General features: G+C 46.5%; 1 protein-coding gene across 1 annotated transcript in view; it reads left to right on the top strand.

Moving 5' to 3' along the window:
* Positions 1-11: 11 nt before the first annotated feature.
* The window catches only part of CNKSR3 (CNKSR family member 3), a 108,570-nt gene continuing 97,452 nt past the window's right edge, over positions 12-11,129 (top strand). Inside the window, exon 1 of the mRNA XM_010840848.1 lies at positions 12-208. Within this exon, the coding sequence (XP_010839150.1) occupies positions 157-208 (52 nt within the window). The 5' untranslated portion in view covers positions 12-156. The remainder of the gene's footprint in view (positions 209-11,129) is intronic.

Below are 11,129 nucleotides of genomic sequence, written 5' to 3'. Positions count from 1 at the left end.
GGGCCGCGCCGCGCTGGGATGCCCCGCTGACGGCGGCGGCCATGCAGCCTTGACAGGGCGCTCGGGCGCGGGGACCGGCCGCGGGGCGCGCCCTCCCGGGAGGGCAGCAGGACTTCACCGCCGACTCCAGCTCCGCTGGGTTCCCGGCCCTCCAGGATGGAACCGGTGACCAAGTGGAGCCCCAAGCAAGTGGTGGACTGGACTAGAGGTGAGCGAGCCTGGGGGTACCCCGGCGTCTCCAGCCCGGGGGATCGGGCCGGCGGGGAGCTGGGATCCGGGGTGGGGGGTGGCGCTCAGCCCCTCTGCCCGCGAGAAGCTTTGAGAACACAGCGCGGTGAGCCTGCAAACTTCTCTGCGCCTGTCACTCTGGTGCCCGCTTTCGGGGGTGAGGGTTGTGGCCAGCCGAGGGGAGCCTCATCTTTAAACCCGGGGGGTACGGGTGGCCTCTGAATGGAGGATGAGGGTTGCGGGCGCGGATATCGGGCCGGGGCGCCCGCCCTGCCCTACCCGGGTGCGGTGCCCGGAGGCCCGGGTGCCCACCCGGGAGCGCAGAAGCACAAGGCGCCTTTGTGTGGGTGACTCCCCTCGGACCTCGTAAAAACGCCGCCTGCCCAGAGCAGTTCGCAGCATGAAGAGGCGGTTGGACAGGTACAGGGAGACTCCGGCGGCCCGGCGAGCCTCTGTTTTTGTTGGAGAAGGAGACAGGGCAGCACCGGAGCCAGGGCAGCACCGGAGCCAACACTGAGGCGTTCGCGCCGGCGAGAAGCCTGGAGCCAGACTCCCCGGGACTCGGTGACTTTTGCTCCGGGAAGGCGCCAGTACCCCGCGCTGGCGCCGCAGTCTTAGGCCACATTTAAACCCTGGGAAGAAGTCTGCTTGGAACCATTATCCTGAGTTACGCCGTTTTTGGGGACGAGGACAGGCCGTGGGTTGGAGAGGCCGCGGGTGCTGGACCAAGGCTGGGGGCTTGGACTCAGAGCTGGCACTCTTACTGTTAGGTGTCTCCCACGATTTCGAAGCAAAAGTGATAGAGGTTCCTCCAGCCTCTATGAACCCTTTCAAGAGAACGGGTCCGCCAAGAACAACCCGTGTTTTCGTGGGTTCCACACCCCCCGCCCAGCTCAGCATCTCTCTGTGTCAAGTTACTATTTTGTTTTCTTTCTTCTATCTGCTCTTTCAGGTGAGGAATGGTGTCCTTTCTCAATAATAATAACTAGAATTGTGTAGCGCTTTACAGTTGGCTAAGAGCTCTGTCTCTGTTATTGCCCTTGGTCATCCTTAAGCCTGAGAGGTAGGTAATGTGGGTAAGATCAGGTCATCTTTCTGTCTCACCCATGGCTGCAGCATCTCCAACCCCGGTCATCTCTGCATCTCATCTCTCCCGCCTGCCGAGTACACACAGACCATGTGCAATGGGGTGTCCCAGACTTGTGGGAGATGTGGGGTGTCAGTGGGGGGCATGTCTGACAATTCATTCTGGGAGAAGGGACAGGATACACTCTCTCCTGAAAAGAGGTTTGTCCAGGGACCAAAGTTTTGGGGGCTCTTATTTAAAGCGAAGATGAAAACACCAAATACTTCTATGTGGAGTAATGTGTAACTAACAATGTCCGTGCTTGATATAAAACATAAAATCTGTAGAGACCCAGATGCTATTTTGAAATGGGATGTGTTCCCCCATCCAAGATACTACTAGGTCCCTTGTCTAGCGACTTGCCTGGTCTGAGTTGGTTGATCTGTTTTACCATTGTGTCCATCAGAGAAGCAACCTAAAAAACTGAAGACATCAGTTTTTGATCTGGAGAGCTGCTCTGTCTAATATGGTAGCCAGTAGTCACTCATGGGCCTTGGGCTCTTGACATATGGCTGGTCCGATGCCCTGTGCTGTAAGTGTGAAATACATACTAGGGTGAAAACAGCATATAAGCTATCTCATCACTAGTTTTTTTTTTATAGTCATTGCATGTTGATAGTGTTTTGACTGTGTATGTTTACCCTCTGAAAGGTGGCTCCTGAAAAATGTGAAGTTACACAAGTGGCTGACTTGTGCAGCTCCCATTGTATTTCCGTGGACAGTGTTGCTCCGGAGTGAAAGAAAGGGTTAAACTTACCAGTCTTTGGCTTTCCTGAGCAGTTGCCAGCCTACCTGATAATGTACAACCAGAAAAGCAGTAACAGGCACACAGGGGGATTTTGGAGTGAGGTCTTCACACTCTCAAGATTTTTGTCTTTTTTTTTTTTTTTTTTGATCCCCCTTGGGATTGGGAGAGAAGTGTAAATTCACAATCTGTTATGCTTGTTTAGCATTTAAAAGGCAGAGCAGATTAAACTGCTTTTGGGATCCTGCTGCCTTGACGTTGTGACTTAGTTGAGACTGCTTTCACTGGGGGAAAGTTTCCTATTGGCCTGCAAGAGCAGTTATGGGTGGTTCAGTTTTCAGTGTCTTGATGTCTGGAGCATTGGGTGCTGATTAGGGTACATACCTGTGGCTACTACGTGGCAACTTTATACAAAATGCTTGTGCCCTTTAGACCCTTGGGTGCAGCCCCATAGAACTACCCGGATACTTTCCCTGTTAGAATCTAGAAAAGATAAAAAGAGCAAGTGTGTAGCCAACTCTTAGACAAGAGGCTACATTCTCCCAAATTGTGTGACACATTACTTGAATATTTCTCAAGAGTCATGATGTGAAAGTATTGACTTTTTAATGAACTGTTGGCTTATGCAAACTTGTTTGCTTATAGGACTATTTTTAGCTGTCTTTGTTAACCTTTCTACCCAACCCCCATTTTATAAATACATCCTACTGATAAGCAGCTCTTCGTGTAGACTTTACCACTCTTGGCATCGTATGAGTGTGGCGGCAGTGATGGTGAGCACTGGAGAAAGCCTTAGATTTAAAACTGTCTAAATCCAACCACAATCTACAGCTTGCTTTCATGCTGATGTTATTAGGCAGACGCATACACTAGGAAAAAGGTTGATGTCTACAGAATGAAGTAATTCATCTGGTTTTTATTATTGTTACTATTTTTATTAGTTAATCGCTAGCACTACCACCACCAGTGTTGCAATATTAGTAGTGAAGTGAAATGAAACGAAAGTGTTAGTCGCTCAGTCGTGTCTGACTCTTTGCACACCCATGGACTGTAGTCCCCCAGGCTCCTCTGTCCATGGAATTCTCCAGGCAAGAATATTGACGTGGGTTACCATTCCCTTGTCCAGGGGATCTTCCCAACCCAGGGATCGAACCTGGGTCTTCCGCATTGCAGGCAGGTTCTTTACCTTCTGAGCCACCAGGGAAACTGTAGCATAATATTAGTAGATCCTCAGTGAGTGTTAGCGCAGGTCTAAGCATTGTACTTGTGTTAGCTCACTTAAATACGTAAGCACCCTTTGAGGCAGGAGCTGTCATTTCCATTTTGCAATTGAGAACACTGAGGCACAGGCAAGTTAAGTATCCTGACCATAGCTGAGAAGTGTTTGACCACAGACGGGTTGGCTTTGTTTCCTTCTATCTTCTCAGGAGGTTCTTCCCAGGGTCACCTGTAGAGGACTGGCAGCATCTTTACCACGCTGATGAGGAGACCATCAGAAGCCCCATCATGAGTTCTCTGTCGTGTGTTAATGTGGGAGACTCATCTGCTGTGTGTGTCTTATTTTCCTTATTCTGTATGTGTCAGGAAAGTTATTTGTAAGTCATATCTATTCATCGTTTCATGGCACCATGCCTTCCAGATGATTTGGTAAAGGATTTTGCAAAGCAAATGAGCTTTTACAGTACGTATCAGGCAAAAAAAGGTCAACTGTGTGTAACAGAAAACCCAGTTTTTGGTGGACTAACCAAATGAGTTTTGGTTTTCCTTGTAAAAGAAGTCTGGGGATAGGGAATTTAGGACTTCATGGGGGCTTTGTGGTGCCGTCAGGATCCCAGGCTCTTTGTCATCCTGGTTCCGGTTAGCTGGTTCTTCTTCCTTTAGCCTCTAGGGTTGCTGAAAAAGGAAGGTCCTTTTCTTTTGGCAGCTGTAGGTCTACCATTTGGCCGTGGGTCAAGAACTCTTTGCTTTATTCCAATTTCTTGCCAGTTCTATCTCCTGGATTCCAGCCATAGAGTTTTCTTAATCATAATAGTAGAAAAACATTCATTGAAGCATTTATTATGTATCAGACGGTGGGCCACATACTTCATTTATTATGTATCAGACAGTCGGCCACATACTTCATTTAGGCTTCTTCATTTCATCCTCAGAAAACCCAGAGAGGGGTATAAACCATTATTAGCCCTTAGTAAAGACAAAGAAACTAAAGCAGAGAGAGGGAGTGTTTGGTCCCATGCTGATAGGCGGTGATGCTCCATTATTTCATTACTTCTGTGGCTTATACCAGGTATTGGAACAGAGAGAGCAGGGGCTGTGGAATCAGACTCTGGGTTTGTATCCTGGTATCTCCTCTGCCTGTATGAGCTTATATAAGCTCTTATATTACTACTCCTTGTTTTTATTGCTTCCTCTCCTCTTTTATCCTATAGCTCCAGGACATAAATTGTTCTCTCTGAGCCGCCTTGTCTGTCAAAACGTTGATTCTTGCCATTCAGGGACACCAGTTGGTGTCGTGGAGATGTCTCTGCCAGGCACGCAGAGGACCCGGGGTGGGACTTGTAGCTGGTTAAGAAGGTTCTTGTTTCTTGCCCCCTCCCCCACTGGCTTTTTCTAAGTTGATATTTTATGAAATTCTCTTGCCTCCTATGTGCAAAGTAAATTCTAGGTGTAGCTAAAGCTTAATTAAGAAGAGTAACCTTAAAAATATAAGAAAAAGCATATGAAAGACTATTAATTCATCTTAGGCAAATTTCTTTTAAAAATACTAAAATGCAGAAATAATAAAAAGTGACAACACACACACAGATGCCAGCAAGTATATGAAGAGATGCTCAACATCACTAATCAGGGGAAGATTCTTAGTTGGCCGTGTGATAATAGGTGCTTCTCGCCAACGTCATGCACTTTCTTTGGGTAAATAAGTTCCAGTTGTGTTTTCTCAACTGTTTCCTTGCAGTAACTGGACTTCCACTGACCACGGCGTTAGGACTGGCTCTTGCTTTGGACTGTGGACTCCTGTCTGGCGCCTAGTCCAAGACTTGTGGCACCCGCATCACCCGGGAGCTTGTTAGAGATGCAGAAGCTACAAGCCTGCTGACTCAGAATCTGCATTTTAACAAGAGGCCCTGGTGATCCTTGTGCTCAATGCCGCTGGAGAGCTCTGTTCTAGCAGCCACTGCAAACGCGTTTTCTCCCTTCGCTGGTAGGTCCTGCTGGTCTGATCGGACTTGGGCTCCATCTGTTTCATTTAAGTTCCCCAGGGATGACACTTAACTTCAGGGTGCTTGACTTGGCCACTAATTAAAGCAGAAAAGCAATCTTAGGGTGTGTGTTTATGTTTATAAGCGCCACCTGGCAACAGCATCAGGTGCTTCTCCGCAAACTGAATAGACATTTCTCTTGAGCTTTCTTCCATATTTCTTGGGACATGAAGCATTCTCATAACAACATTTTTTTTCCTAATTTTTTTTTTTTTTTTTTGGGCGTCGCGGGGTGGCCGTGGGTGTGTATGGTTGAAGTGCGCTCTTAAGATCCTCAAGTGGACTCAGGAGGATGAGATGGCCTTTTAGCCAATCACTGGGCCGTAATGTCTGCTACTGCACCAGGTTCACCGAACTTAGATGATTTTGAAGGGAGACTTCTTTGTTGCTGGTAAATGACACTGAATGTCATTTCAGGGCAGGTCTCAAAATTTGGAAGCTCATCGAGGGCGGGTGTCTGAGCTCTGTGACGGTGGAGACTGTTCGCACAGCACCTGCACACCGCCCTTCTGCGATCACATCATTGCGGAAAGCTGTGGCGCTCCTCTTTTCTGTCTCGCTGCTTCTGTGTCACCACCTCGATGTTTGTCCATTCCTAGCTTGTTGTGTTCCAGCTCCGGGACATCCGTGTTCTCACCTCTTTTTCCTCTTTGCTCTCGTTTCATGAGGTTTCTGGGGTTTTCACCCCGGGTTTAGCCATTAGCGGGGCTTTCAAGCAGGTTTTATTTACCCGAGCTTTTCCATATTTGTGCTCATCTGACATTTGTACAAGCCCCAGAGGGGCACAGTGAAGGTATCCCTCTACCACAGATGAGGAGAGAGGCTTCGGACATGAAATGAGTTGTCCCAGGTCAGAAGGCCAGACCCCACAGACTTCTTGTTCTCTTGTTCTGTGCAGCCCCTATGCCTCCTCTGGTCAAGATGGTGCTTTCCATTCTCTCTCCATCAACAAGTGATGGGAGGGGCAACTTCAAAGAACTTTGGACTTTTGTATTTCCTGAGGATCCCTTCAAGGTTTCTGCTCTTGGGATGCATTCCTTTTCTTTCTCTTTCCTTCTTTCTTTATTTCACACCTTGAGCAGAACCCTACATATTTGGGACCTGACCTTTAAGCATTTGAGACACTTCTTGCCAGTTACTTATTTTTATTGTAGTTTGCTGACTGTGTTGTATTGTTTCAGAATGCAGCTCTGTAATGGAATGAATCATTTCACTTTTTGATTCTCTTAATCTGATTTTTATTTTATTTTGAGTGTCATATGATAGTTTTTTTTTTTGTCTGCTACAATTAACATTTCTATTTGATGGAACCACATCCATCCATCCATCCATACATTTAACTTTCTTCAACAGCACCTGTGATTTTTATGGCTTCATTTCCTGCTTGCCTTTGATTCTTCACAGCTTTTTCATTGTAACTGCTATGGGAGAGATCAGGCCTGGTGAATAATATGCATGGTTTGGAATAAAATAGAGCTGGATTCAGATTCTGTATTTGACAGTAACTGATTTGAAAACTTGGTTAAGTATCTTATCTTCCCGAAGCTTGCCTGAGTTTTCTTATCTGTGAAATGGGACTGCTAATTAACTCAGTGTTTTTGTTAGAGTTAAAAACATGTAACGTAAGGAAAGCATTTTGCATAATCTATGGCGTATATGTGTTCACAAACTTGTTACTGATTAATTCATAATAGTGAAAGTGAAGTCATTCAGTCCTGTCTGACTCTTTGCGACCCTGTGGACTATAGCTTAACAGGCTCCTCCATCCGTCCATGGGATTTTCCAGGCAAGAATACTGGAGTAGGTTGCCATTTCCTTCTCCAGGGGATCTTCCCGACCCAGGGATTGAACCCAGGTCTCTCGCATTGTACGCAGATGCTTTTACCATCTGAACCCCCAAGTTAATGTGTACTATAATTGGGTTATTATTGCTTAAATATTTTATTCTGTTGTGACTGATCGTCACCTTTCATGCTTACTAATAATTTATGACAGTTCCATCCTCCTCTGTGTTGATAGATAGGTGGTGAGTTAACTTCTTTCTCTGCCTTCTCCTTGTTATTTCCTTGGGCACTTTTCTCTCACTTCCTTTGGGGACCTTGTGTGTCCTGTAGGGGGCTTCCCAGGGGGCTTAGTGGTAAAGAATCTATGTGCCAATGCAGGGACACAGGAGGCGCGGGTTCGATCCCTGGGTCGGGAAGATCCCTTGGAGGAGGAAGTGGCAACTCACTCCAGTATTCTTGTCTGGAAAATCCTGTGGACAGATGAGCCTGGTGGGCTACAATCCAAGGGGTTGCAAAGAGTTGGTCATGACTGAACAATTGAGCATATGTCCTGTAGGAAGGTGGTACCATGGAAAGGTTTAGTCGTGGCTCTCTTGGAGAGAGCTCAGGAAGAACACTTTCCTTGATGTCAAATTCCGTGCTGAGTAAAAAGAGAATTTTTTTTCGTTCAGCAGCTGATTGCTGAGGACCTATTAAGCTCCAGGCATTGTGGAACTTACACCTCCAGTTCCAGGTGCTGGAGGTCCATCTGTGTTTTAGGTGCGGGGGTCCAGCTGGGTGCCTGCTTTAATGGGGTGGAAGTAGGGATGACAAACAACAGTAACAAAACCACCACCCAAACAAAGCAGGTGCTGCTGCTGCTGAGTCGCTTCTGTTGTGCCCGACTCTGTGCGACCTCATAGACGGCAGCCCACCAGGCTCCCCCGTCCCTGGGAATCTCCAGGCAAGAGTACTGGAGTGGCTTGCCATTGCCTTCTCTGAACAAAGCAGATGAACAAGAAAATATCCAGTCGTGATCAGCGCTAAGAAGAGAGTGAAGCAGAGAGGTGAAGGAGCATGACTGGTTGTGTAGGCTTCTTTGGATGATGTCTCCCTCTGAGAACACGATACTTGGGTATGAAAGGCAAAAAGGAACCAGTCACTGGAAAATTAGGGGGAGGACCATTGTAGGCCAAGGAACAGCCAGTGCAAAGGCCCTGAGGTGAGCTTGGAGCCTTTGAGGAGCGGAAGCACGGTGGAGTCATGAAGAGCAAGGACAGTGGGGCTGTGCTGGATGGGATTGGGGTGAGAGAGAGACACAGCAGTCAGATCATGGAGGGTCTTACAGGTCTTAGGCGTTTGCGATATTTTCTAGTTACTATGGAAGGCAGTGGGGTGACATGATCGTATCTGGATTCTCGAGGCAGAATGAGTTTAGGGAGGCCCGCTGGAAGGCACTGCGATATTCTGGAGATAACGTTATTACTGTCTTAGGTGAAGGTATTAGTGACTCCAGCATCTGAGAAGCCAAGGTCTAGGTACCGTTGGTTCACTGGTAACATCCCATCTGGATAATTTAAAAATTATCTTTGAAGCTGGGATGTAGATTCTTTTTTTTTCTCCTTTCTCTGCCAGGGTTAAGAGCTCCCCTCCGCTCCCCGCATCCTGATTACTCTCCTGTCATTTAAAAGGGAGGTGCAGGGCTACTCTCTGCGTTCACATGCTTCGTTCATGTCATTGTTTTCTTCTGGCACATTTTGCTGGGAGCTACAGTTTCTGAGGCTGTTTATCCATCTATGAATAGGGTTTTTGTGAAAGTGGACTTAGCCTAGTTTGTTTTCTTTGACATCAAATGACTGAACAGTTTTTAACCTGGGATCAGGAGGGCAGAGGCAGTTGTGTTTACTAGAGCAAAACAGTTCCTTAAAATTCAGTAGGTTGTAAAAAATCAGAAAGCTTTTTGTATGAAAACTTGAAAATAGTTGAGTCAAAGGAAGCTGATCAATAGATCTAATGGAAAATATTTTGCTCCACCAGAAGACTATCATAATTTTACTTTAGAAAATTGAGTCACCATATTTTTGATTAAGCAGATGGTATTTTGAGAAATTTTCAACAGGTGAGAGTTGAACACATTAAAAAAAAAAAAACTGCAATGCATCACTTACCAACAGTGAAGGAGTGAGTGGGAGAGAACTGAAGGTCAGTAGGCTTATACTGAGGCTTCCCTGGTAGCTCAGCTGGTAGAGAATCCACCTGCAATGCAGGAGACCCCAGTTGGATCCCTGAGTCAGGAAGATCTCCTGGACAAGGGGTAGGCTACCCACTCCAGTATTCTTGGGCTTCCCTGGTGGCTTAGATGGTAAAGAATCCGCCTGTAATGCAGGAGACGTAGGTTTGATCCCTGGGTTGGGAAGATCCCCTGGAGAAGGGCACAGCAACCCACTCCAGTATTCTTGCCTGCAGAATCCCATGGACAGAGGAGCTTGGTGGGCTACAGTCCAAGGGGGTCACACAGAATCGGACATGACTGAGCTACTAAGCACAGCACAGCGCAAGTTTATACTGGGGCTTTACAGTTGGTACTAATGGTAAAGAATCCACCTGCCAGTGCAGGAGACATAAGAGACGTGGGTTTGCTCTCTCTGTTGGGGAGATCCCCTGGAGAAGGGAATGGCAACCCACTCCAGTATTCTTGCCTGGAGAATTCCACGGACACAGGAGCCTGGCGGGCTGTGGTCCATAGCGTCACAATGAGTTGGACCCGAAGGAAGTGACTTAGCACAGCAGCACAGGTTTATATTAGAATAACCTAGAAGCTTTACCTCACACACCTGATGTCAGCCCCACCCCTTTAAGGAGGGTATCTCTCAGGCTTTTAGAGGAAACCCCCCCTATGTGTCATCAGTCAGAAAAGGCGGTGAGCATGACCATATGAATCATGCCTTCCTGAGGAAGACCTTTTAGTGAAAGGAAATATTCAATTTCCTATTTTCAGAGATTTGCAGCAGAGGGGAAATTCAGAAGTTTGGGGTTTAGGAGTGGATGTGTGTGTACGTGAGTAAGAGTGTGTTTATGTGTTTCTAACTTTAACCTATGTTAATTGAACAGACTTTTGTGTTCTCAGAGTAATTTTATATTACCATGTCTTGGAGAGAATCAAGTCAAAAGTCTACCTGGAATATGACCTTTGAAACAGGAGAACTAGCTCACGATGTAGAGTGGGACCAGACGTCATGAAGCATCATTGATATCGTCAGCACCATCTTAGCATGGATTTCAACTGGAGTCTTAAACTCGCTGTGAGCAGATGACACAGCTGTGAGTAGAGTTTATGAAATGACTGTCTACACCAGAAGCTAAAATTGTTGGTAATAAGTATTAAATAAAAAACACAAATACTCCTTGCTGGTAAGACATCCAGAGGTAGATGGTATGAAGTGATTTGGTTACAAGCACCCCTAGGCATTTTCATACTGTTGCTCAACCTACTGCACAATTGCACTCATCTCACACGCTAGTGAAGTAATGCTCAATATTCTCCAAGCCAGACTTCAACAATACGTGAACCGTGGAACTTCCATATATTGAAGCTGGATTTAGAAAAGGCAGAGGAACCGGAGATCAAATTGCCAACATCTGCTGGATCATGGAAAAAGCAAGAGAGTTCCAGAAAAACATCTATTTCTGCTTTATTGACTATGCCAAAGCCTTTGACTGTGTGGATCACAACAAACAGTGGAAAATTCTGAAAGAGATGGGAATACCAGACCACCTGACCTGCCTCTTGAGAAACTTGTATGTAGGTCAGGAAGCAACAGTTAGAACGGGACATGGAACAACAGACCGGTTCCAGATAGGGAAAGGAGTCCGTCAAGGCTGTATATTGTCACCCTGCTTATTTAACTTACATGCAGAGTACATCATGAGAAACGCTGGGCTGGATGAAGCACAAGCTGGAATCAAGATTGCCAGGAGAAATATCAGTAACCTCAGATATGCAGATG

This window comes from Bison bison, unplaced genomic scaffold (assembly GCF_000754665.1).
Source record: "Bison bison bison isolate TAMUID 2011002044 unplaced genomic scaffold, Bison_UMD1.0 scf7180017864148, whole genome shotgun sequence".
In the NCBI taxonomy this organism is placed as follows: Eukaryota; Metazoa; Chordata; class Mammalia; order Artiodactyla; family Bovidae; genus Bison; species Bison bison.
Note: the sequence above shows the minus strand (reverse complement) of the source record. Positions and strands in the feature narration are given on the sequence as shown.